The following is a 26,076-nucleotide window of genomic DNA, read 5'->3' on the forward strand; positions in this document are numbered from 1 at the left end:
ATTCTTCCATACACACTCCAACCATGGCGAGCAAACTTGATCTTAAACAAGTCGAAACTGCCGCCTCCGCCCTCCTTAAATTTGTGAACGATCGTAAGAGTAGTTCAAATGACATTTTACAGGATGAGGAGGAGTTCGTTTTCCTTACCGTGTCTACCCACCGCTTTATCCCCAAGAAAAAGGCGAAGCCTATTGCCATGTAATTCCGACCTTGTTGAGGGTGGTGGGTTTGTACTTATGTTTTTTTTTATTAGTCCGTTAAGGCATCCGATTTATGTTCCTGAGAGGACGGAAGTATGTCTCATCACCAAAGACCCGAGCAGTGAATATGAGCAAAAGTTGGAGGACCAAGGAGCTAGCAAACGAGTGAGCAAGGTATTTTAGTTCAGAATGAAATCTTATTTTCTGGGCCCATTTCTAAATGCCATCATTTTGCCCGATTCAGGTTCTTGGCCTGGAGACTTTGCGTAAAGAATACAAGCCCCATGAAGCGAAGCGGAATCTATTCAAGTCCTATGGCCTTTTCCTTGCAGACAGAAGAGTGCTACCGCTATTGCCCAAGCTGTTGGGAAAGAAATTTTTTGAGAGCAACGCGTAAGTATCCTTTTGCACGCCGCTGGCTTTCATTATCTTGCAGCCAATTTTTCGCCTAACTGATTATCTTCGCTCTAGGCTTCCAGGCACCGTGAAGCTGACAAAAACAGATGTCAAATCCGAAATCGAGCGTGCCATGAACAGCACTTACCTCCACATGTCAACGGGAACCACTCTGTAAGTTTAGTGTCTTTTAATGGAAAATAGCCAACACCACACGAATTTTAATCAATCTCGTCTGTTTCTTCTATTCTCCCATAAAGCTCCATCAAAGTCGGTACCACCAACTTTACTCCGGCCCAAATTCGCGAGAACGTCGACAAAATTCTCCCTCGTCTAACCGCCAGTATTCCTAAGCAATGGGCAGGAATCCAGCGACTTTCGTTGAAGACAGGCAAATCGCCAGCTCTGCCAATCTACAAAGCTTTGCCCGCTAATCCAAAAGCGAATGGATCCGGAGAGGAAGAGAAGGGAAGTGAAGAGTCAAAATCGGTTGAAGAAAAAAAGGAGAGTAAAGAGGAAAATTCAAAGAAGGCAAAGGAAGGAACTTTGAACGAGAAAAAGACTACAGCGAAGGTGGAGACCAAGAAAGCAGAGAATAAGAAAACGGAAAAGGCACCGACTAAGAAAGAGGAGAAGCCATCTGCTAAGCAGGAGGAGAAACCCAAGAAGAGAGAAGAAGCGGCTCCTGAAAAGAAAGAGACAAAACCGACTGAGGCTAAGGAGGAGAAGATGCAGCCTAAAGCAGGGAAAAAGACGCCCGCCAAGAAAGACCAAGTCACACCTGCAAAGGTCTCCGAGAAGAGCACATCGAAAACCCCCGAAAAGCGAAAGGCACCCGTCGCTGAAAAGACCTCCAAGAGTGAAGGAAAGCAGACAGCTAAAAAGGGAGCAGAAGAATCAGAGAGAAAAAAGCGAAAGAAGGCATAATTGGACGTTATTTTTTCCTACTGTTATTTTGTAATAAATTTTTTTCTTTGCAAATCCGTACTCTTACGTTTCTCAAGTAGTGCTATATGTGACTGTCTGAAACTAGAGAACGAGGACAGTATTCTCTCGATGAAATTTCGGATCAATAGATCATGGAGGACACGCTGTCGCGATTGCCACCGGGGCTAGTGAGTCAACGCAAGCAGGCATTTGCAACAGTAAATATTCTATCCCTTCTATTCGCCCTAAGTGCTCTATTGAGAACAGCTTTGCGTGAATGGCGAAAGATTAGTCTCATTAACTTTCTCTCTCAACTCCTTCATAGCTTCGACCCTCTTGCGTTGAGCTGACCGGATTCACCGCCGTGACTCGCGCCAATTCAAAAGAAGTCCTGAAATGTTTGAAAGAACTCTACGCTGCACTCCAATCCATCCCCGATCCCTCCAACACTATTACAAAGTCACTTATCGACTATGTTGTGCTTCCCTTGACACATATCATTCGGCTTATGAACCCACCGCTCGACCACGTCACGGAAGGTCTCCTGCGCTGTTTTGCATTGCTACTCGAACAGACTGAATGGAGCACAGAGTACATAGAGCCCGATATGTTCAAGCAATTGGCTTTTTTCTTCGCACTTTCCGCAGGAGGGAGAAAATTCATTGCCAAAAAGGACGAGAGCTTGGAGCCTCCAAGCGAGGAGACAAAACTACTAGGGGTGCAATGTCTCAAATTCCTCTTGCCTTCCACACCGCCTGACAGCCAACAAGAAATGAATGAGCGGGATATGACGCGCGAGTTCATGCGCTCCTTTCTTGTAGAGATGCTGCAGCAGCAGGGGATGTATTCTACCATCACGTTGTGCGTCACTGTGCTTGTTGAAATTCTCCAAAAGGATGAGTTGACTGAACTCCGTCTCGCAGCCATCGAAACACTCTCCAAACTCATTGTTGGGAATTTGGAAGTCGAAGTGGCGATAAAAGTGTTCCCAGGAGTGGTGACTACTCTCACGAAGGCAGTTGTCTTGAAGCGCACTGAAACACAGCATGTCATTGCAGCTGCTTTGGGGTTACTGGCAGATCTCATTATAAAGGTCATGAATGATGAAGCGAACAAGGAGTTTGTCGTTCCCCTGTCTACATTTGAAGACTTGGCGGCCTGGAGTAAAAGCAAAAATGAAGAATTAATAGAAGTAGAACGCATTGGAACCCGAGTTGCGGAGGGAACAAACGAGACCCTTGAGGATGCTTTGGAAGAAATCTCAGAGGCCAAAACTGCACCTGGACTTCGTCGGACACCCGGATGGTTTAACGCGACGAGAGAGCACCTGTTTGCTTTAATAGCTGAGATGCTAACTCGCAGAAACCATGATTCATGGAGAGTTCGACTTGCTTTTGTCCGTGCTGCTCATCTCATTCTCGTGCACTGTTCACTATCCCTCAGCAAGTGTGTGCCGATGCTTGTCGAGACCCTTGTGCTCTTTCACGGTGATGAATATTCCGAAGTATCCTCTCTGGCGCGCACTTACCTCTCCGATATCGCGAAGCACCCTCAAATTGCTGCCGAGTTAGTACCCATGTTAAAGGAGCGTTTTCATACCTGGCTCGTTGCTCTCCCACGTCATCTCATGTCCGCCGACGAGACGGAAAAATTCAATGCCATAAATTTATTGACCGGGTTTGCTTGCCTACTTGGCGGGGGCATCCGGACAGTCCTACGCACAAATATGGAGAAACTGGTGTTTCCTCTGTTGTCAGCCCTTTCATTTGATGAATCGAATCTGAATTTAGTTGAGGATATCCCTCTGGCTGTTGAAAGTGGTGAAGTTGGAACTATCACTGATACAAGCAAATCAAGCAAGTCGACATTGCCTTCTAGACCACGCGCGTTTCCTAGACCCAATTTTTTATATATTGTGGAAGAGCGGAATAAAACGAGTCTATCTCGTATGCTGCAAACTCTAGGACGATTCGGCGACACAGAGACTCTTGTTAACTACTTCTTCGATTTTTTACACGCGAGGGATTACGCCAACGTCCACGTTCAATGTGCATTTATCATAAATGAATTGTTTGCGGGTATAGTTTCTTTCACTAACGAAGAGGTCTACGGCAATGAGAATCAACTGGCTGCATTCACACAAGAGACTCAGAGAAATGACCCACCACCGGTACGACGAATCGCGAAGTTCCTCGTTCGACAATACCTCTCACTTGAAGCTCTTGAGCTCCCCACCACCGTTCAAGCAGGTATAAAGCCAATATGGGCCCTAGATGAACTCCAAAAGACAACCGCACGGCTTTTGCCCCGCTCTCTTCCTGAGGCTCCTCTCAGTACCCAAACGCCAAATGCGGTTGCTCTCACCCAATGCTGCATCCTTGAGGGAGTAGCCCGCGCAGCCGATGCGTTGGGAAAAGACTTCTCAATCGAACTCGTCGACGTGCTCTATCCCCTTCTTGAAAAACTCGGCTCCTCACATCCGCGTGTTCGCGCTGTCGCACTTATTGCACTAGAACATATCGCGTCCGCATGTGCTTATTCGTCTGTGCGAACGCTCGTCATTGAAAACATGGATTATGTGGTGAATTCAACTTCTCGGCGCCTCGTTTTTATCCAAATGCACCCAAATACTCCCCGTGTCCTCGCCGCTCTTGTAGGTGTGTCGGGCGCTGCAGCTGTACCCTATCTCGATGAACCTGTGGAGGCCATTTTGGAGGCCCTGGATGAATGCCATTTAGAAGAGGATATTTGCGTCGAACTTTGTGGTGCATTGGGGGTCATAGTGCGTGCATTAGCGGATTCAGTTGAAGAGGAAAGAGATGGCGACGATATACCCGGTGCGGAGGCCGTTTCAGCCGTGAATGAGGGGGAGAGCGGTACTGTGTCTCTGGAAATTCGCGATTTCATTACCAGCCACAAGGCCAGGATAGCAAAAGAAGCCATAGGGGGGAAGGCGACGATCGAGGAGATTGAAGAGTATTTCCTCCAAAATCAAGCCAAATCCAAGCTAGAGGATGTGGGAGGTAATGAGGAAGAGGGCATTTGTGGACAAAACGATACGAATGAGGACCCCCAGACCCTGGGGCATGCCTACACCACCACCATCCATATTATTGATAAAGTGCATCATCTTCTCGCGGCTCCCTCTCCTCAGCTCCGCGCTCAGATTTTGCGTACTATTTCGGAGGCGCTGCGCGTGCTGAAAAACAAACCACGGGAATTACATCCTCTAGTGCATCGAATATGGCCCTCAATTGTACACCGTCTCTCTGAAACAGAGGAAGGGTTTGTTATGGTTGCAGCTGTGTATCTAGTGGGCAATCTGGCGAGAATGTGTGGTGACTTTATGATACGCAGAATCAGTGACGATGCGTGGCCTGCATTCGTACGTGTGCTACGAACTGCTGTCCCCGACTCACGCTTTACCCGCACCCACCGTCTACTTCGAGCGGTTCTTCATGCATTGAGAGACATTGTTGAGCATGTGCCTCTATCCTTTACGCAAAATCAGGATGTGGTCAGCGCATCGTGGCCTCTTTTATGCACCACGGATGACGAAATTCGTAGAGAGACCGCTGAGCTGTTTTTGAAGATTGCACGTCGGGAGCCGGATATGGTGTGGACAGCGTGTTGCCAGCTACTGCCAGAGAAAAGGAGAATGAATCCTGATCCAGGTATGGCAGAGAAAGGGTTCAGAAGCTTGACATTACCTGACTATCTATGGAAGGGCGATGGAATATTGGAGATAGCGGCAGAGGGTGTACGCGAGATTTTAGCATGCATTAACCTGGATTTTTTGACAATGAATATTTATCGATCCTAAGATCGGATGGCAACTATTTGTTCCCTTTAAAATAAAATACCCAAATTTTTTTGTTAAAAATTTTTAGTTTCTATTTCTCTTTCTTTTATTGTGAGATTTCCAACTATAAATAAGAATTGAGCTTCGAAGTGAATATAGAATTATCGAAAGCTATTTGATTAGATTTTCTAAGGGAGATAGATATTGTTTGTTTCCGCTATATCCTCCAGACCACATACTATGGTGCACTCTATATGAATTCTTTTATATTTGGTACTGATAATATATTCACCAGCAAGGTTAGCGTTGAGCATAATAGATACAATATTATTGTACTCTTACTGAATTTCCGCATTAAGAAAATTAGAATCGGAGCATAATAATACTCTTTAACCAACACTGTTGAAAATTATAATGGCATTTAGTCGAGGGCAGCTTTATGACGTTGTCAAATTGGGACTTGAAAAATTTGTTTGCGGTTTAGAGCAGGGGGCATCTATTCTGTCTTCGAGCTGCAACCCTTTACACTTCACCAGCTGAACGGGGACGTAAAGGAGAGATTTATTTCTCTATATACACAAAAGGTACGGGCACAACTCCATCAAAACCGGTGATACATTCACTGGTTTCTTGTGTTTTATGGGGGATTCCTCTTCCTCTGTATACCATATTTTTAATCGCATTCTCTTCTCTAATGCGATGCACCTTCTCTCTTACAGATTAAATATCACAAACCTTATGGCATTGCGTCTTCTCTCTAACGCCAAACTCGGCGGTATTGCCAAGCAGGTACTTGATGCCCCTCTTACTTTACGCATCCACCTGGAATTGGATTAGATGAAGTCCATTTTTCATTTATTAACTTATTTCCGATCCTAGGCTGTCCGCCCGTTTGCATCCGTTGCCTCGCCCTCGACGCGCATCACTACCCTCGAGAACGGTCTCACCGTCGCGTCCGAACACAACCCCAACTCTGAGGCAGCAACTGTGGGCGTGTGGATTGAGGCTGGCTCTCGCGCAGATCCTGCTGGAAAGAGTGGTGCTGCATATTTCTTGGAACATGTTGCTTTCAAGGTGAGTGCATTGAACACAAGTAAAAAATACAGATTATTTTGTGCTAACTGCTTTCCTGTCAAAGGGCTCCAAGTCGCGAAGTGAGCAAGAGATTCTCTCTTTGGTCGGAGGTAAGGGTGCCAAGCTCTCCGCCCGCGCTACTCGTGAGCACTCCATCTACACTGGCAGTGCCCTTGGCCAGGATGTCCCAGCCGTGGTAGAGCTCCTTGCCGAGGCTGTCCAGCAACCCGCTCTGGATCAGCAGACGATTGAGAAAGAACGCGCTGCTGTACTCCGCCTTCAAGATGAGTCTGCCACTCGCCTAGATGAGGTTGCCTTTGAGAACGCACACTCAGTTGCATTCCAAGGCTATGCCCTTGCCAACCCAATCACTGGCACCTACGAAGGCGTGAAGAGTTTAACCGCCGAAGACCTCTCGGCATATATCAAACAGAACCACACAGCGGACCGCATGGTTTTGGTTGGCGCCGGCAACGTAGAGCACGAGCGCCTAGTAGATTTGGCGCGAAAGCACTTTGGCTCCCTCTCCGCCGGCTCTCGTGCAAAGCAGTCCCAGACTCTGTTCACTGGTTCTGAGGTGCGTGTGCGAAATGATCTCCTTCCCGTGGCACACATTGTCCTCGGACTGGAGGGACCAAGCTGGACATCGCCCGACTTCCTGCCCATGCAGGTGATCCAGCACGTTGTCGGCTCCTGGACCAAGACACTCGGCTCTGCGGGCAATGTGTCGGCACGCATTGCTCACACTGCTCAACCCAACCACCTCGCTGAGTCATTCAGCGCATTCCACCTCCCATACTCGGACACCGGCCTCTTCGGCGTTCATCTTGCCACCACTGCGCGTGAAAACATAGATGATTTGGTGTATTTCACCACGAAGGAGCTCGTGCGCTTGGCAACCTCGCTTACGGAGGCTGATGTATACCGCGCCAAGAACCAGCTGCGTGCCTCGATCGGATCGGCCCTCGCCGAGAGCACTGAGCTGGTCGCCGCAGACATTGGCACCCAGGTGAGCGTGACGGGTGAGCGTCTTACTCCTCAGCAAATTGCCGACAAAATCTCTCAGCTCACTCTCAAGGATATCCGTCGGGTGGCCGAGAAGTATATCTGGGACCAAGAGTTGGCAGTGGCCGGCGTTGGACCAGTAGAGGCTATGCCCGACTACTCACGCGTGCGTGCCTGCATGACCTCTAGCAAGTTCTAAACTGGATCCTTATTTTTTTATAAATAAACCTCTTGTTTTTCTCTCGCTTTATATAAACTGAAACTTGCCAGGAAAATGAATTGATGCTTATTAATTTGTTTTCTCTCACTTTTTCTTCTTCTTCTTCTTCTTCTTTTTCTTTACAACCTCTTCCCCTACCCCTTTTACTTTTTTCTTTCACTTGTTGGATTAATAAATATAGAAAAAAGATTTTTTTTAAATCAGCTTAATCATTTTTTTTGATTTTGGGGATGATTTGGTGGAGCTGAATGCTAAACGTAGTATAAAGGATGAAATTTTGAAAATTGGCTCAGTGGCTTGGCCCAGCGTTCATATCAGCGAAGAGAGGTGAAGGATGTTCCCTCTCTTGGTTCTCAACACGTCGGGGAGATAGATAAAATGGTGAGTGATCAATGCATTCGATGGAGGACTAGTGGAGAGAAGATAGGGATGGATGGATGAGTGCGTCCCTTAGGCGCAAAGCACGGGCGTCTACTTGGATGGAAGAAGATATGGATGCGAATTTGTTTAATGGTTGACCCATGGCTAATCCCGATGATCTCATTCCTGCTTTATTAATAGCCAACCAGACTTCACAAGAATAGGAAGAAGCGTGGTCACGTCTCTGCCGGACATGGTCGTATCGGTAAGTGCTGCCACAGCTCCGGATTTGCTCTCTCTTTACGCTCTCGCTAATCTCACGCACCGGAAATTGTTTGAACAGGCAAGCACCGCAAACATCCTGGAGGTCGCGGTCTTGCTGGTGGTCAGCACCATCACCGTACCAATTTCGACAAGTTCCATCCGGGTTACTTCGGTAAGGTCGGTATGCGCCATTTCCATCTTACCAAGAACAAGTACCATCGCCCGGTTGTCAACATCGATAAACTGTGGACAATGGTCTCAGAGGAGACACGGAAGAAATATGAGGGCAAGACCGATATTGTGCCCGTGATTGACACGATCCGCGCTGTAAGTGTTCTCTGATATTAGTACTACTGGGCTTGCATAAAGAATCTAATGCAATATGAATCTCGGATCGTCATGTCCATTAGGGTTATGGCAAAGTTCTCGGCAAAGGTCGCCTGCCCTCTCAGCCTCTTATTGTCAAAGCACGCTTCGTTTCAAAACGCGCCGAAGAGAAGATCAAGGCCGCTGGTGGTATTGTTGACATCGTCCAGAAATCCGTTGTTGCTTAAAATACCTAATACACTCTTCGATTTACTGCCATCTCCATCACCCAACGAAAAAAACAAAAAAAATTAGCATCAAAACAACAGAATTTGGTATCTTTATGGAATTTATTGTAGGAAAGCAAAAGAACGAAAAAAAAATAGGATATCAAAGTTCAGGGTAGCATACAGGAAAACAAGCACTTAAACACAGGAAATAAAATCATTCAATTCATATCCAACAGAAACGAAAGTCAAAAAAGAAAGGGAGAGAAATGAAGAAGCTTGTAGGAAAGGATGCAGAGGAGGAAAAGGAAATAAGAAAGGAGGGAGCAAGGTGTACACATTAAATAAATGTAGTTGGAACGAAAAAAAAAAAAAGCAAATAATTAAAAGTTTGAATAGTTTCTAGGTCCTCGACCTTCATGATAATGTTCATTTTCCCACCTATTCCGACCATCATCCTGACCCGGCTGCCATCCTCCACCGCCATTGCCATATTCCTCTGGATGACGTGTGTATTGTTCTTGTGGCCTGACTCGCATAGGGGGCGGATCTCTCAACCTCGGTACGGGGTGCCCTCCATAAACGGGTGCGCTTCTGTCATGTCCTCCTGGTGAATAACCATTTGGTGAGGGAATGGTGGCATACTCTCCGAACTCGGGGCAGGTAAGCGGTGTAGTCGGGCTCTTCGGCATATGACGAGTGTGTGACCTCGCGCTAGTAGGAGTCCGCGGATAAAGAGTGTTCAAAGATGCCGGGGTGGGCGATCTTGTCATATCCGGTATCGTCGGGTTGTTAATATCTCGCATGTAATCCGGTTCTGGTTCCAAGAGATTCCTCTCACTTCTCATTCCATCCCCACCACTCTTACTTGAGGTCATATTCAGGTAACCTCCAGGTGCAAATGGCTTCATTCTTTTTTTAGAACGATAGCACATACGGAAGACACAACATCCTAGTCCCAGCAGTAATAACAGCCCTATTCCGATTGCAGCTGGGATGGAGATATTTTTGTTTTCGTTTATCCAAGCGAGAACGGTGCTTGCCACTCCACCTGACTGACAAGATCCACGTTGACAGGTAGCTCCATAACCACAAGGGGTGCCATCAATATAATTGCCATTGAAGGAAATGCACAGAGCAGAATTGGTAGGATCGACACAAGATATCGAACATGAATTTGCAAAGCTGGGGCATGACTTTGTGACGTTCGTACGAAGTCCTCCTCGCAAGGAACATTGTTGATCGCGACTGGTACATTGTCCTGAAGCGCATTTTAATCCATCGCCACAGTCCTTGCCGTCGGGAAGACGCTGATCCTCTGGACAAAAGGGACTTGTTCCGTTACAGTACTCAGGAATATCGCAAGATGACTGTGCAGCACGGCAAACAGACGCTGCCGGTTTTATCTGGCAGTCTTTGCAACACTCGCTGTTAACATCGCTGCATACTGCGCCGGGTTTCAGTTTACATGTGGCAGCAATGCAGCACGGGTCATCCTGTTTATTTCCCACGTCACACTCCTCGCCATGCTCCAAGATCCCATTGCCGCACATGCCGAGTTTTTCAATCCGTCGAATGGCGCTCGGAGGTTGGAGGCAACTGCCAATGGATGGAAGTGCACTACAGATGTAATTAATAGCACACGGTGAAAATTCCGTCGACGTGACATTATTTGTGGGGTGCATGAGGTATTTTCCTTTTGCATCACACTGCAGTGGACTAAGAGGACAGCAGCCACATCGGTCATTACCCTTTGGACAGGGGCAATCCGCCGCCGTGCAATCATGAATAGCGCCAAATCTATGAGAGGGTATAATAAGCATTTACAATTAGCGGGTGAAGAGACAATAAACCGAATTGTCATCATTACCCATGACCAACTTCGTGGGCAACCACCTTCCACTCGTCCCGTGTAATCGAGGACACCCCTGTACCGGACACCCACTCCATCCCGTTTTCTGTTTTCTGCTGGGTAGCCGTAGTATTGCAGAGCTGGCCCAACCATGCAATTCCCACACGCGCCCCACTACCACATTTTGTCATCAAATGCCACAAGGCCGCTCCATCTTGGCCGCGAGTGTCACGCCATTTACTGAAATCATTCAAACGTTGGTTGATATCGTACATATCGATACAATCACGATTCCACGGGACGGTTGCATTCGTTAAACCATTACAGGGTGGTGGGTTTATCTCCAAGACAGTAATCCCAAGAGCGACGTTAAACGTGCGCTCATACACTATAGAGGCGGAATTGAAATCCGTGATAATTTGAGTGCGAGCCTTTTCTGGGTTCGTGTAGGTCTGTACATATGTACAATCCGCCGCAACGCCAAGGTATGCGACTAACCGTGACAAAGGGCATGTGCTCGTCGCAGAATTGGGCGGAAGCATGGGTTGGGGATCACGGGGAAAGAGTTTGTGAGAGCTATACACTTCCTCATCCCATGGAGAATACGGAAAATTCTTTGAATATTGTATTGGGGCTGCCCACAAAGCCTGGGTTCGCGAACGTTGCATTGCATGTATAATGTTATCTTCTGCCATGTTGTAGCTAAGGTCTTGCATCCCACACGTTGAATCGTGCGCACTGATCAAACCACGTTTGTGAGCACCTCCAAATGCACTTGCCACCGGTTCCATCGCCATATCCGAATCCCGATATACTACCATCTTCGAATGCTGATATTTAGGATCCCTGGCTGCTAAATGCGGAATTGATGGGTCACCGCTCCTACGCGTAAGCATGTAAGATTCAGCTGTCTTGATGTGATAGATATCACCATAATGACTAAAAGCGCCTTCAAACGTAGGTGCGCTCTCCTCCCCCCGTCCGTCGTTATGCACCACTATTCTTGCCCATCCGACCTCCCCCTTCTCCCATCCCCCAGATTTGCGCGACATGCCGATAGTATCTCGTTCCCACCAATGGTCCGAGTGTTCCTCTTCAACGACCCATCCACGGTACACTAAGTGGTCCTTTGGACTGAGTGGCTTAGTAGTTACTTCCCCTGTGAGTGGATCATGAATGTTCATAACCGCATCCTGGTGGAAAAAGTCGGTATTTGGTTCGAGATGAAGAAAAAATTTTTGGTTATAGGCTCGGAAATGAATTCGAAGCTGGTCATCATGTTGAAGGCGTGAACTGTCTTCAAGAGCACGCTTGGAAAAGAAGGGTGAAAACTCGCGAGGAAGGATATCGAGTGTAGGAACAGAAACAAATTCCAGACGGGATAGAGGGCGATTGTGGCTGTTATGAGCTAGTGGTAAAAAATTATCAATAATCAGATTATAAAAGGAAGAGGAGCCACATGTGAAAAAGTTACCATGTATTACAGCAAATAAGCATGGGAAGGCGAATATATACAATAGACTCAAGGCCATGGATATTGCCATCTCCACATCCACCGAAGGGAATAATTATGGTATTCTATTACAAGAATTTGTGTTGGGTAAAAAATTTCTTCAATTTCTCTCAAGGACACCTGAGTGTAGCCCTCTCGCGGTAAAATGCGTAAAAATTACGGAGATGTGAAGAGAGATAGAAAAAAAAAGGATTGGAATTAAGGGTTTCAACAGCAACAAAAAAGGAACGGGTAAGAATACGGAATATGCTCATAAATCCCAAAGAACTGCGTAAAAGAGTGAAATTGACGAGTATCCGATTTTCCAGAAATCAGTAGGAGTATTAAGGGCATATGGTGATGAAATGAGATGAGATGATGGATGGGAAATTTAAAAAATTACGAACAGATATATATATAGAATAAAAAGTGCTTTTAATATTAGTTAAATCCTTACCCGACGCGCGCACATCCTCCCCTCTTCAAATTAGTGACGTTACACTGCCAATAAAACCGTTGTCGCTCAGACAAGCCTCGGTGGGATAATTTTTGGGATAGCTCGCATAAATAAACAAAAGGAGGTGTACAAGCTTTTGCACTGTCTTCATCTCTTCTCTTCGATAAACAGTGTATAAAAGTTCTGTAACTGTGAAATATCAAATTCTTTTATAAAGGTAAGGCTTGTTTGAGAGTCTATAGGCTGTGTTTCTGCTATATAAAACATTCTCACCGAATTTAACCTCTTTTTCTTTTATTAAATCTAGATACCTCAAGGCAATTGTATATATCCATTATCCATTTCTATTGCAAATTGTTTGTGTAAGTTTCAACTGACCATTATTATACATTTTCTATGATGATATTAATACTAATTTGACACGAAACACCTATGTGTGTATCAAATATACAAATCACTCCATTCTGATCTTTTACAACTTTACTATCATATTTATGCTTTGATATTATCAATGAGACCATTATTAATGTATCTGCTTCTATAGAATCATGTCAGAATCGAAACGTGTCTCCACCAGCAGTGGGAAGAAACCGGGCCAAAAGTACCAGAATACTTTCTCATATAAGCATAATCGAAACAGCAAAAAAACTAAAAAGATTGCAGCCTCTCCGATTCAAGGTTTATGCGCGCGGTGTACTGAAGTTATTGAATGGCGTAAGAAGTTTCGCAAATACAAGCCTCTCACCACCCCGAAGCGATGTGTCGGCTGTCAGGAAAAAGCCATCAAAGATGCCTATCATATCTTATGTGATCCATGCGCACGAACACGAGGAGTATGTGCAAAGTGTCAAGAGAAGAAGGAGATTGTTCCGGCGAAAAAGACTGCAGAGGATGAGCGAGAGGAACAATTGCGCATAGAGCGTGTTTTGGGGAATATGAGGGAACGAGAGAGGCGAGCATTTTTAAGAAAAATGGAAAAAGGCGAGGCACCGCCACTGTCAGAGTTGCCAGAGGATGACGATAGCGACGGGTTTGATTTGGGATCATCAGACGAAGACAGTGAGAGTGCCGAAGAGGAGGAAGATGAGGAGAAGGTGGAGGAGGAGGATGATGAGGATTCAGGCCAGGTTAAGAAAATCCATACTATTAAGTTAGAGAAGGAGACTGAAATTGTTCGTCAGAAGATCAAAAATTTATAACGCAATAACTCCTATGTATATTTTATAACGAGTTAATAGACCTAATGTTGCTTAACCTAAAATTAATTTCAATATAACAAATATATCACATATTCTTTTTTTACATTTTCTTTCATTTGCAGTTGGGTGTATGTGTTCATACACAGAAGTTAATTCAGTTTCATTAAGAAAAGAGTAGACCTCAAGCATGCTTGTGTTTAAGAAAAATGTACGAATTAGGTATCCTGTCGCGATTAAGTTGACAAACTTGCTTTGGAGTGCCATGATATAGCTTGCTTACTAGCTATTGAGGGCAGTTGTGTGCTTAATGGAAATACTGTATAGATGTTATTTTTGTATTGATTGCCAACAATTTTGCTTTTTTACATTTGGTCAAATGCCAAATGTAAAAAAGGGCATGCTAAATTAGTTGATATAGTTAATAAGAAGGGCTCCAAGACAAAACCTCGCTCCCCTGACTTCACAAGAAGCCCTCTCTGCAGCCCATGGGATTATTAACTTTCTCGATAGGGTTTTTCGGTTCTCGGGTGTTTCCATATTGAGAAATTGGATGGAACGAATATTTTTCCTAAGCAATAATTAGTTTTTATTGAAAATTCCTGTTTTTGCCTGGCGGCAACCTCATAACAATTGTGTAGCTTAGCCAGTTTGCCATTACGGAAGGCAGACCGGCTCTGAATCTGGGTAAAGAAAATGATTTCATAAAGCTGAAACTCGCAGTGCAGGTGAATATTACCATTTAAATATCTGGACCTGGTGAAGAATTTGGCAATCCTGGCTAAGTTAGCTGTCCAACGAACATAATTTTGCAGAACTAGAACATTTTAGCTGTGATAACTCTTGCCACAGCATCTGTCCTTTTTTGTTTGCTTTGATACAAGGTCGGGTAGTGTCGTCAGTGTTTTCTAAGGTTCTCCCGGTTTAATTTATAGACTAGCGATTCGATCCAAAGAATCTATCTAGGCAGTATTCGTGTATGCTCACATAAAGCATGATAGAATATCTATATTGAGTGGAATTTTTGAGTTGCTACAAGCTACATCTTTCGCGTAAGGCGGAGAAAGACAAAATAGTTCGCCATCAATTCAATATAAAATTAGGCTTGTCGCGAATTTTTGGTCAAGTATGTGACAGAATCGAGTGGCTGATGTTCCAAGGTAATAAATTTTAAGAACGATGAAGGCGGGCTTGAACGCAACTTTTTTTAGCACTTCACCATCATCTGGCTCGAGATATTTACTACAAGGATTTGTCATATAATAATTCTTTTCATCTTTCAAAAGAAGTGCTTCTTGTCGGTTTTCTTGCCTTTCATCACCACTTCCTACTTCATCCATTTTTCTTCTCTCCACACTTGAATTACAAGATCATCTTCAACATAAAACGCAGCCCAAGATGAACATGACTTGGTTAAAAAGTAAGTTATTCTTCTTAATTTTCACATTTTTCTTCTAGCAACTCAAATAGCTGCAATTTCTGTTCGTCTACGTTGAAGATTTGCTTTTATTGTTTATTCTCAGAACCTCTTTGATTACTCTCTTTATTCTCATTGCTTTCTAATCCAAATACATCTCGGACGCTCAACTAATAAACTATTCGCTGCTTTTTTTCCCTCCATTTTCTAGAGAGTAAGGAGGGCACATCATCTCCATCGGGCACTGGTAGCCCCCTTAACTCGTCTACAGCATCTCCATCCGCCACCAACAGCGTTTCATCTCTCCAGCAGCAGCAACAGGTAAAGCCGGCTGTGCGCTCTGGAATGTTGCTTGTGCGTGTGCTTGAGGGTCGTGGACTCTCTGTACCACCCGGAGTGCGTCTTCCGCCCGTACCTTCATCCGTTCATCAGCAGCAACAGTCCTTTTCTTCGCAGCATCAGACCGGTAGAGTGAATAGAGATTCGTGGGCTCGAAAGCAGTGCTGGTGGTTGCCGTACATTATTGTTGAATTCGATAAAGTAATAGGTCATTCTCAGAAGGAAATATGGAGAGCCATGCTAACCTATGCTCTCTAATCAGAACGAAATTATGATCGACCCTCTGGGAGGTGATATGATAAATCCTGTATGGCAATATCGTGCAAGTTTGTAAGTTTTATTGCCTTATTACCTGCATTATAACCACTCTAAAGCTGTGATTCATTTTGACAGCGACGTGTCGAGGGATTCAGATGTCACATTTACTGTCTACCTACGCTCACCGCCAGGCACCCAACAAGGGAATGATATATTCCTGGGCACCTTAAAGCTTCAACCAAGCTTCAATGAACAGAAATTGCAAGATGAGTGGTATCCCTTGCAAGGTGGCACTGGTCATCTTCATGTTCAACTATGTTATCGCCGAGACCAAGTATGAGTTTAACACCTTAGCATGAGAACATGAATTATGAAATCCTTAGTGATGTTTTGTCTTGTTGGGTTAGAAAAATGAGCCGTTGACGATCGATTCGTTTGATTTGTTGAAAGTGATTGGGAAAGGAAGCTTCGGCAAGGTATATATCATATATGGGTTCGATACCTCTTGATCATACTCATTATAAATACCCTTGCACCAGGTTATGCAGGTTCGCAAGCGAGATACAAACCGTATTTATGCAATGAAAATTATCAAAAAGGCTCATATCGTCTCGCGCTCAGAGGTCACTCACACACTAGCAGAGCGCACAGTGCTAGCGCAGATCAACAACCCCTTCATTATCCCGCTTAAATTCTCTTTCCAAAGCCCCGAAAAACTCTACCTAGTCCTTGCCTTTATTAATGGAGGAGAGTTGTTCCATCACTTGCAAATGGAGGGCAAATTTTCGGAGGAGCGCGCTCGATTCTACACAGCAGAACTTCTTTGCGCTTTGGAGTGCCTGCATGTATACAACGTTATCTACCGGTATGTAAAGTTTAAATTTCCGCTGATAGCGGTGTAACTAACTTACATTTTGTGCTAATTAACTCTTCACCCTTCCAGCGACTTGAAACCCGAGAACATTCTCATCGATTACAATGGGCATATTGCACTATGCGATTTCGGTCTCTGTAAGTTGAATATGGCGGAAAATGACACAACAAATACTTTCTGCGGCACACCGGAGTATCTTGCACCCGAGCTGCTTCTTGGCCAAGGCTACACCAAGGCGGTGGACTGGTGGACTCTTGGCATTCTCCTCTATGAGATGTTAACTGGCCTCCCGCCTTTCTATGACGAAAACACCAATGAGATGTATCGTAAAATCTTGCATGACGAGCTAACCTTCCCTAGCGATGTTTCTCCTGAGGCCCGCAGCCTGCTCACCGGTTTGCTGACCCGTGACCCTAATCAGCGACTTGGCAGTAACGGTGGACAGGACATCAAGAGGCACCCCTTCTTCGCCTCCGTTGACTGGCGCAAACTGATGGAGAAGAAGGTACAGCCTCCATTCAAACCCTCCGTTCAGAATCCTTTGGATACCTCCAACTTCGACGACGAATTTACAAGTGAGCCCCCGCTTGATTCGATTGTTGCAGACAGCCATTTGAGCGAGACAGTACAGGAGCAATTTAAAGGGTTTACATACAATCCATCAGAGCTTGGCTCGCTCTCCGGAGTGAGTGTGGGTCATGGCAGTGGACGCCAGGAACGCTACATTTGAAATTTTTTCGATATTTTTTTTATTCCTAAAGATTTTAGAGGGAATATTTTTACCTTTTTTCTCTCTTCTTATTGTTTTTGGTATTAAAATTGGTTTGTCTTTTTTTATCCTTCCCCTTTTTTTTTCCTCTTTTTACCATTTTCTCTTATTTTTTTTTTATACAATAAACATATTTTATTACTTTTTTTACTAATTTTTACTCATATTATGGAGTCAGATTGCGATCATCTGAAATGTCTCTCGTGAATTTTAGCTAGGTTTACTCTGATCATATATGACGAGCCACAGTCGACGTAAACGAGATGTTTCGGAGTCCCAGCTCTCGTTTATCTCTTGATAAAAGACTTTTGTTTTTTTTTTTCTTACTTTTGCAAAACCATTCTCCAAGTAATTACAAGAAGAGAAGAAATAAAAAACCAGGTAAATTTTCCAAGTTATGACAATGGGGGACAATGAAATGGGATGTTTATATAAAATATTTGAGAGAAAATATATATATAATATTATAAGTAATGCTTATCTATCCATTCTATATGGAATTGGAAATGATGAGGATGGTTTTACTCATCTATTAGATAAAGCAATTAGTATTTTTTTTTTTATTGGAGTATTCATTATTTTATGCTGGACCCACCGATTACTAACCTTTTGTTATCTATATTTTTGTATGAAGCCAATTATCTACCCCAATGACAACTCTCACCAAGCACTTGGGTACTAAACCCACCTCTGTGTGCATTGGAATTGCTGATCACACTGGACTTCCGCCATCTCCTCATGACTCGCACGGATCCCCATCTGGCACCCCTACTCCCATGCACGCACTGCTACCCTCACCCCCCATTGTGACCGCGCTTCTGTCGGAAGATTTATTCCCCCCGCGCCCTGCTAAGAAATCAATCCCTATGAAGAAACACGATGAGGAGCAAGAGGATTTTAACTGCTCTTCTCCCGAAGATGAAGACAGCGAGGGAGAGGAGAGCGAAAGGGACAAGGATCCTCTTGCCGCCCAGATATGGCGCCTATACACCAAAGCTAAAGATAATTTACCGCATGGTGCGAGACTGGAAAATTTGACTTGGCGTATGATGGCGATGAAATTGTCGAAGAGAAGAAACGAGAATGAGAAAAATAACTCTCTCAAGAAAAGAGCTGGTTCCGCCCCAACCATTATAAATGCCAATAGAGACACAGCCGCCAAAGTATCTGCTTCAACAAGTGCCGCTGTCAAGGTTGATATGGCTCCGGAACCCTGCAGTAATGCTGCCAAGGCAAACCCAGATAGCTTGCGTTCCTCCTACATGCTACCTCGCCATTCCGCACCCAGCATCACGATTCCACATGATTTGTCTTCGGATGACGAGTCCGAAACGGAACAAGGCTACCATGAGATCAAAGTATCAGGCAAAAATACCTACACTTCAGTCAGCTGTTCTAGTGCCATTTCCTCTGCTATGTCGAAGCCGCAACTTGGCTCTCGCTCGAACTCTACCCCTATCGCCACAATCAACTCGGGAGCACGCAACCCCCTAGTGACGGCCATTCCGATTACCATGGCGGCAATGAATCGCAACCCAGTTGGCCGCTCCACCCTCATGACCCCTCCAGAGAGCGAGGGCGAATTTTTCGATCATCACTTTGCTGCTATGAATACTCCTTCTACCACCCTTGGCAACCCTACCGATGCGATTCTTGCCAATCTGAGCTTTGAGCAACTTGTCGATCTCTATGCGACAAGCGAAGGCAACGAGGGTGCCACTGTTGCTCCCAGCTCCACGATGGCCGATGGCTCTGACAGTGGCGCAATGGCAATGCTTCCCAAGCGCGACAATAAAATGAAGGCTGGTACCACTGCCCTATTGCGATTTGAGGAACTACACGCGCGTCATGGTCGTGGGGGGTTACCAGGTGACGGCGGGGGTGGCGATGACGTGGGAGGACTACACGCCCTGGGTGGCTCCGAAGAATCCGCTTCTCCCTCTGCCTCAACCTCCACCGCCACCAAGAAATCCTCCCTCAAACAACGCACGCTCGAGACCGAACAGCGCTCGGGCGTCAGTTGTTCAAATTGCGCAACCCGCACCACACCCTTGTGGCGCCGTAGTCCTGACGGCCAGACACTGTGCAACGCCTGCGGGCTCTTCCTGAAACTTCACGGCGTGGTGAGACCCCTGAGTCTGAAGACCGATGTCATTCGGAAGCGCAACCGCAAGGAGAAATCCGGAAAGGAGGCGGACGGAGCGCCGGGGCTTGGCGTGAAGAGGCCCAAGATAGAGAAAGATTCCAACCCAGGAAACGTTCCTACTATCCCAGTTTCTGCAGCGGGAGGGGAGGGTCCCCGCGGCCCATCTGCCATGAACAAGACGGGCCCCCACTTGCCCTCCGTTAATACCAGCTCGGCCACAGCGAATGTTGACCCTCGGATGATGCAGCTTGCGTGGATGGCGGCGATGGCGCGTATGAACGGAATGGTTGGAGACATGAATGTCCCCGGAGGCGGAGGAAATGTAAGCGGAGGCGAGGATGAGTGGAAGCAATTGCTTTTTGCTAGGGCGACGGCTGCTGCCATGCTTGCTATGCAACGACTATCTTCTTAACTTATAAAGAGAACCGCTGTTTTGTCCGTACTATTAGTTTTGTTTTAACAGTGTGCTAGTATCTTTCCCTCCCTTTTTTTAATATGATGTTACACTACTTTTTCTTTGGTTAAAGATGTATTGGTTTATTTTTACATTCATGCTCGAATAGCGCTGAACAATGTCTATTATGATATTATCGCTGAAAGAGGAAAAATTGACAAGCGTTTCTTCGATACTATGGATGGCAAAGACTTGAGATCATCTGTAAAAGTGACCCGTTTTTACGGGAGATGCCGGTGTCGCCCTTCTCTAAATGTTCTAGCCGGGAAGCAATTTTCCATAGTAGGGTTTTGCCCTGCAAGGTATTCCCATTCCACATGTTCCAAGAGAACCTCTATTTTAATTCTGAGTTCTTTTTTTTTTTCTCTCCTCCATATAAACAAGAGCTCAGGCCAGTCTCGATGGCAATTAAGCAGTGTTCAGGGAGCCCTATTTGTGACATGAGGGGGTGAAGAGAAATTGGGTGGGATTCCAGACTCGATCTGTCAAGGAGAAATCTCGATTCATTACGCTGCGCCTCGAAAGAGGATATGTGGCTTGGCAACATTCATAGACCTTCATAAGTCTTCTCCACAAAATTCTGAAGGCGGGGAGGGACCGTTTTTCTCACCAAGCAATCCATAACCTGCCTGAAAGTCTCAGAGGGAAATGAAGCAAAACTATCAACTGTCCGAGGAGCAGAAGAAACAGGTTGGTTTTTAATTTGATGGGCTGCTGTTTCCTGTGAAAGAGGTACTAATTCTTCGTTTGAATTATCTTCATTTCAGTTCCATGAAGACGGGTGGGTATAGGTGGCAATGGAGCGTGTCGCGTAAAATCATTAATAATTTTCTTTAAAATTACGCTAGATACCTTATTATCCCGGACATTTTAGATCCTGAGGACTGCAAGCAACTGCTGACACGAGCCCACGAATTACTCGAGGAGCTGAATCCCGAAAAAGAGCCTGTATTTCGGTTTTTGGCAAAGAATGTTGTAGTGTTATAGTCTGTTTGCTTACAAAGGCATTATGCTCATGCTCTAATGGTTTTTTTCTGCGCCAATTAGAATGACGAGAAGTACTTTCTAGAGAGCGGGGATAAAATCCGCTATTTCTATGAGAAGGATGCATTCGATGAAAGCGGGAAACTAGCGGTGGATAAAACAAAAGCCGTCAATAAGATAGGGCATGGTGAGAATGAATCTATGGGATAGTGAAATTAGGTAACCCACAGCTAACACTACTCTAGCACTACACGAGCTCGATCCCGCTTTTCGTAAAGTTTCCCTCAACTCCACCATCTCCAATATCGCACGTGGAGTTGGGATGAAGGAGCCTCGTGTACTCCAATCTATGCTCATATTCAAGCAGCCACGCATTGGCGGAGTGGTGCCTCCTCACCAAGATTCCACTTTCCTCTACACCGAGCCTCTCTCTGCCACGGGTTTCTGGTTCGCGCTTGAGGATTGCACAACCACCAACGGTTGTCTAGAATTCATCCCTGGTTCGCACAAGACCACCCCGATTACGCGGAGGATGAAGCGTGACAAGGAGGGAACTCGTACATTCATAGAGGGCCAAGACGGGGAGGTGGACGAGAGCAGGTTTGTGGCAGGAGAGGTGAAAGCAGGTAGGTATCTCTCCCATCCGGGATCTCGTTACATGTGCTGCTTTCTTTCTTTTTCCTAAGAGTTTTCTGATTAGGCACACTGGTGCTGATCCACGGCTCGGTTGTGCATCGCTCGAAGCACAACTACTCGGACAAGTCGCGCTACATCTACACCTTCCACTGTATCGATGGCACCGCGGACTATTCCGAGGACAACTGGTAAGTCTAGAATTTGGCCGGGTAGGGTTACATTTGTTCATTTCTGAATGTATAGGCTGCAACCGACGAAGGAGATGCCTTTCTCTGCGATCTGATTACCAATCTCCTATATCCCATCCCCCATGTATTACCATTGCTCATCCTCTCTACTTGGAATAAATAAGTGAAAATGAGAGTGTTGTGATCATCAAATACACAGGCTGAAATATTTATTGTTATTATTATAATTATTAATGTTGTTATGGACACTATGGTTAGAACTTGACGATTTTTTTTGCCTTTGCCTGGCGCTTCTCCACGGCCTTCTCCAATTTCACCTCCTTCTGCAATTTATTCTTCTCGGAGACAAAAATATGGAAGTCGTCGTCATCTGCGCCGTGCTCCAAATCAATCTTCCCAACCACGCTCGTCCCAACCTCTATGTTCAAAAGCAGCCAACACTGTTTAGCGAAGTGCAAATGGAGACATGGGGCGAGAGTTTGGTTACCTTCTTTTGTGAGTGCGCAATCCTTTGCCAAGTGGTCCACCTTTCCGCAGAACCTACATGACCCGCCATTCGGATAGAGCCCCTTTGAATTCTGTGGACACTGGCTCGCCAAATGCCCTTGTCCATTGCAAACGAAGCATGAAGCGAACTTGTAAGGATTTTCTGTGGCAAAAAGAAGGCGTCCGTTAGACACACAGAAAATGCTAAAAAAGAGAGAACTAGAAGAGTACTGTTTCTTGGCTTTGTGCAAGTTTTTGTCGTGTGCTCGGATGACCCACAGTTATAACAGATACCAACGCCGGTCTCTGCAGCCTTTGGGCAAATCTGGGCGCTATGTCCCTTCTCACGACACACATAGCATATCTATGGAAAGAAGGAGACAGGATTCAATAAGCTTAATGTAATTAAATAGGGGGAAGAGAGATGAGGAGGAAGACGGGGCCGTGGGTATCACGGCATGGTATCAACACTTACTGTATTTTGGTGCTTTAGTTTTTGTCTCTGTAATCTTCTGGCTTCCGATCGCTTTGCCTTCCATTCTTGTAATTTTTTTTCGTTTCTTATCCGCTTTGGTTTACTCTCGGATGTTTTTCTGTCTTTAGCTGCGGATTCATCTCGATTTGCAGCTCTCTTCTTCCCTCTTGGCCCTTCATGCGTCGATGTGGCATTGGGTTGAGCATCGGAATGGTTGACGGAGGAATTGGACTCAGTTTGAGCAGGCTTGAGAGGAGAAACCTGAAAGCCACCAGCTTCCACATGGGTCTTTTTAAATGCTCTTGTGTAGCGTGTCATGATGATGAAGGCAATATGGAACTGGCACGAGAATTAGTTAGTAAATGAATAGGGACCGTTCATCAAATACAAAATAAAAGTAGTCACAACCAAACAATTCGAGAGCAGTCTCATTATTATTGTTCTTTTTCGCGTTTCTTATCCTTGATCCTTAGAGAAGCTCATTTTTGCAGCGAATGGAATAGTCAATTCTACATCCTCATCCTGAGACGTTCACTCTACCTCTTTCTTGGACATCTACTTCCGTCATTCCTCATTTGAATCATAGATCCATAAGGATCTCTGAGCTTTAGTTAACTCTTCTACACGTCCTCTCCTCCCCCCAAAGGTCTTTGTGGTCTGTTTCGAATATTGCCTTGTAGAGTACGTATATTTATCTTCTGAGGTATCATGTTTGTGTTTGTACTACTTTAGCCTGTCTTTATGAAATGAGATGAGGCTACTCGAAATTGACTCGAGTTGAATTGAGATAATACATTTGTGCTTTTCCTTGTTCAATTATCGATTGGTACAAATCGTTACTTGAGCTCCGCATTCTCATTGATCTCTGCATCATTGATTGGGGTAGACAACCCACGTAATAGTGGAATGGTAGACATCAAGAGTGATGCCCATATCCAACAACCGATCTTTGGCGGTGGGCATCTCGTTTCCTGAGCTATGGACGTAGATTGCTTTCTCACCGCCCCAATACGGGATCGAAAAGCAACTTCCGCTTAAGGAAGATTTCATTGGTTGACCAGGCGCCAAAGTTTAGCGACCTGGACAGATATGTGATGTACAGCCCATTTTATCTTATGTTTTGGATATTCATCAGGAACAAGACGCGAGATTCGCCCATTCTATTTCGAAACAAATATTTTACAGAAAAGAAAATGGGGATCTCTAGGTAGTGATCTATTGATCCGAGAATATGGGCCATCCCCCCTCCCCGTCTCTTTCAGCTCCAAACTGTAGCTCTGAGGCATACAGAGCAATACACACAAAGACATTCACCCATCGCCATAGCGGGCTGCTCTCGGCAAGGTGACCAAAATGAACTAACAAAAGATGGGTATATACGGCAATCAGGAGAGGTTTGACGAAGGCACGCGCAACTTCAAATGGGCTCAGCTTCTAGCGATTTGAGGGATCAGAAAATCAGAGGATCCTCCCCACAGTAACCAGGAAGACAAGTGTAAATTACCTCTGAAGTATCACGGTTGGATCGTTCTGCCTCATCGGATGAAGCGTCCTGCTGTCGAATGGTGGGCAAGAGCTGCAAAATCGCTGCAAGTATGGTGAGACGGTAGAGTAGGGCCGCGAGGAGTTGCCATGAGGTTAAAGTGTATAGTGCAGTGATTGTCGGTTGAATCAGTTTAAGTTGGGATGAAAATTGACTGAGATATTCTTTGAGAGGGGTTTCATAAAAGCTACAAGATAAAAGCAAGCATTTTAGTGGAGGCCAAGGTGGCCATTCAAATGAAAATCAATTACGTAAAAGAAAGATAGCTCAAGGAAGAGGAGAGCTCGAGGTTGATCTGATTTCGTGTGATTCTCTCCTCCAAGTCTGGAGCAGTGCTCGAGGCGACATTAAACCATAGGGAGACGGCGATATATGCAAACTAAAGTAAAGAATATATTTGAGTGAAATGAGGTACTTTTCAACATATTAGAGCAATATACTATTAGAGCAGTCTCTGTAATGATGCCTCGTCCAATGTAAAAAGCTGCAATGGTAAGCCCAGCAACGAGCACGAGTGCGGCGATTATTCCAGCTGCCGAATAAATGCTCAATGATGGCGAATGCAGTGAATCGTAGATGAATACACCTGACACCGCGTATACAACTGCAGATGCTACTAGAAAACTCACCTTATATTCACACAATAAAGCAACGTGCTATTGTAAGACTAGTAGAACCCAGAGAGCCAGAAATTGTCTCACCTGGTAAAATAGAGGATCGTCTTTCGATTCGATGAATTGTTTTGTTAGCTGGCCGATAAGCTGTGACAAAAGTATGGAGCCTACACCCTCAAGGAGGAGAAATGCGGGAGCGGAAAACCAGAGCACATGCTCCCATCCCCATACAGAGAGCGTCGTAATGGCGCTCTTCGTAGCGCCCTGTCCAGTTGGGGTGAAAATAGCGCGGATTGCTGCGGTGAGCACAGCGGCCTCAGTCGCTTTAAAAGCATAAAACTTCACTCAAGGAAACACAGTAGGAAGTAGTTGGATTATTGTGCTCTAAGGTATTCAAGAGATCCATCCTTACCACCCATCTAGCATCCTTTCTACGACATGCCAATCTCACTATTCCTACAAGAAATGAATATGCAAACAGAATCAGTGACAGCTGGAGGCCCGCATGCTTCCCGTAAGCACCAAAAGCGAGTGGTAGCGAGGCAGCAATCAGGCTGTATGTGATGCCATTGTAGAGTGGAATTAACATCCACGCGAGAAAAAACATTCTTGACGCGTGTATTTTAGGAAAATTGAACCAAGTCTGTTGTTTCTTTTATTGGATATTGGAAATTAGTTGACCAAAAGGAGATTCTCGCGTAAAAAAAAAGGCCCACATTGCAATAAAATAACTGTCCTGCGAGCTTGGTCCCATGTATCTTATAAGTGTGCCTTAAAATATGTCTTTGTGAGCACAACTAGCCTAAAGGTGGGCTAAGCCTTCTTGCCTTTATAGCAAGCACTCAACAAACTCAGAACGGTCTATGTTTTTACAAATGCTATCGCTTTTTGTGCTTTCTCTCCGTTTCGCTCCATCCAGCCAGAGTTTCGCAACAACCCATGTAAGCGTCGTTGACACCAGCGATTTTTTTTTTACTGGCACTAAATAGCATATTTCCCCTACATCGTTCCTGTTAGCAAACCTCCCACTCAATGCCCGTTTTTACAGGAGCGGGGGTGATAATGATATACAAAACCCACTTCTTTAAGGCTAATTTTGATGTCCCTGCCCAGC

General features: G+C 45.2%; 11 protein-coding genes across 11 annotated transcripts; 8 read left to right on the forward strand and 3 right to left on the reverse strand.

The window, feature by feature from the left end:
* Positions 1-23: 23 nt before the first annotated feature.
* VTP21DRAFT_1192 (uncharacterized protein) lies at positions 24-1,524 on the forward strand (the record flags this gene model as incomplete). Its single annotated transcript, XM_069391252.1, has 5 exons — positions 24-199; positions 255-375; positions 446-594; positions 673-771; positions 858-1,524. 5 exons carry the CDS (start codon positions 24-26, stop codon positions 1,522-1,524), a joined length of 1,212 nt encoding a protein of 403 aa, XP_069251313.1.
* Positions 1,525-1,676: 152 nt separating this feature from the next.
* Positions 1,677-5,347, forward strand: VTP21DRAFT_1193 (uncharacterized protein; the record flags this gene model as incomplete). The annotated part of the gene is made up of 2 exons (XM_069391253.1): positions 1,677-1,742; positions 1,850-5,347. 2 exons carry the CDS (start codon positions 1,677-1,679, stop codon positions 5,345-5,347), a joined length of 3,564 nt encoding a protein of 1,187 aa, XP_069251314.1.
* Positions 5,348-6,064: 717 nt separating this feature from the next.
* Positions 6,065-7,604, forward strand: VTP21DRAFT_1194 (uncharacterized protein; the record flags this gene model as incomplete). The annotated part of the gene is made up of 3 exons (XM_069391254.1): positions 6,065-6,115; positions 6,206-6,400; positions 6,465-7,604. The coding sequence occupies 3 exons, from the start codon at positions 6,065-6,067 to the stop codon at positions 7,602-7,604; spliced, it is 1,386 nt and encodes a 461-aa protein (XP_069251315.1).
* Positions 7,605-8,003: 399 nt separating this feature from the next.
* Positions 8,004-8,803, forward strand: VTP21DRAFT_1195 (60S ribosomal uL15 domain-containing protein; the record flags this gene model as incomplete). Its single annotated transcript, XM_069391255.1, has 4 exons — positions 8,004-8,006; positions 8,187-8,250; positions 8,329-8,576; positions 8,660-8,803. 4 exons carry the CDS (start codon positions 8,004-8,006, stop codon positions 8,801-8,803), a joined length of 459 nt encoding a protein of 152 aa, XP_069251316.1.
* A 362-nt stretch (positions 8,804-9,165) lies between these two features.
* On the reverse strand, positions 9,166-12,178 carry VTP21DRAFT_1196 (uncharacterized protein; the record flags this gene model as incomplete). Its single annotated transcript, XM_069391256.1, has 3 exons — positions 9,166-10,582; positions 10,653-12,042; positions 12,109-12,178. 3 exons carry the CDS (start codon positions 12,176-12,178, stop codon positions 9,166-9,168), a joined length of 2,877 nt encoding a protein of 958 aa, XP_069251317.1.
* Positions 12,179-13,131: 953 nt separating this feature from the next.
* Positions 13,132-13,782, forward strand: VTP21DRAFT_1197 (uncharacterized protein; the record flags this gene model as incomplete). Its single annotated transcript, XM_069391257.1, has 1 exon — positions 13,132-13,782. One exon carries the CDS (start codon positions 13,132-13,134, stop codon positions 13,780-13,782), a length of 651 nt encoding a protein of 216 aa, XP_069251318.1.
* Positions 13,783-15,177: 1,395 nt separating this feature from the next.
* Positions 15,178-17,397, forward strand: VTP21DRAFT_1198 (uncharacterized protein; the record flags this gene model as incomplete). Its single annotated transcript, XM_069391258.1, has 7 exons — positions 15,178-15,199; positions 15,408-15,736; positions 15,798-15,865; positions 15,929-16,127; positions 16,201-16,269; positions 16,333-16,658; positions 16,737-17,397. The coding sequence occupies 7 exons, from the start codon at positions 15,178-15,180 to the stop codon at positions 17,395-17,397; spliced, it is 1,674 nt and encodes a 557-aa protein (XP_069251319.1).
* A 689-nt stretch (positions 17,398-18,086) lies between these two features.
* Positions 18,087-19,994, forward strand: VTP21DRAFT_1199 (uncharacterized protein; the record flags this gene model as incomplete). The annotated part of the gene is made up of 1 exon (XM_069391259.1): positions 18,087-19,994. One exon carries the CDS (start codon positions 18,087-18,089, stop codon positions 19,992-19,994), a length of 1,908 nt encoding a protein of 635 aa, XP_069251320.1.
* Positions 19,995-20,684: 690 nt separating this feature from the next.
* On the forward strand, positions 20,685-21,939 carry VTP21DRAFT_1200 (uncharacterized protein; the record flags this gene model as incomplete). Its single annotated transcript, XM_069391262.1, has 7 exons — positions 20,685-20,726; positions 20,804-20,817; positions 20,885-21,008; positions 21,084-21,207; positions 21,266-21,646; positions 21,721-21,844; positions 21,900-21,939. The coding sequence occupies 7 exons, from the start codon at positions 20,685-20,687 to the stop codon at positions 21,937-21,939; spliced, it is 849 nt and encodes a 282-aa protein (XP_069251321.1).
* A 159-nt stretch (positions 21,940-22,098) lies between these two features.
* On the reverse strand, positions 22,099-23,123 carry VTP21DRAFT_1201 (uncharacterized protein; the record flags this gene model as incomplete). Its single annotated transcript, XM_069391263.1, has 4 exons — positions 22,099-22,262; positions 22,332-22,493; positions 22,562-22,694; positions 22,806-23,123. The coding sequence occupies 4 exons, from the start codon at positions 23,121-23,123 to the stop codon at positions 22,099-22,101; spliced, it is 777 nt and encodes a 258-aa protein (XP_069251322.1).
* Positions 23,124-24,020: 897 nt separating this feature from the next.
* On the reverse strand, positions 24,021-25,569 carry VTP21DRAFT_1202 (uncharacterized protein; the record flags this gene model as incomplete). Its single annotated transcript, XM_069391264.1, has 6 exons — positions 24,021-24,239; positions 24,310-24,535; positions 24,600-24,727; positions 24,789-24,977; positions 25,050-25,301; positions 25,375-25,569. 6 exons carry the CDS (start codon positions 25,567-25,569, stop codon positions 24,021-24,023), a joined length of 1,209 nt encoding a protein of 402 aa, XP_069251323.1.
* Between the last annotated feature and the right edge of the window lie 507 nt (positions 25,570-26,076).

The sequence above is a fragment of the Calcarisporiella thermophila genome (genome assembly GCF_041956535.1).
Source record: "Calcarisporiella thermophila strain CBS 279.70 unplaced genomic scaffold VTP21scaffold_11, whole genome shotgun sequence".
NCBI lineage: Eukaryota > Fungi > Calcarisporiellomycota > Calcarisporiellomycetes > Calcarisporiellales > Calcarisporiellaceae > Calcarisporiella > Calcarisporiella thermophila.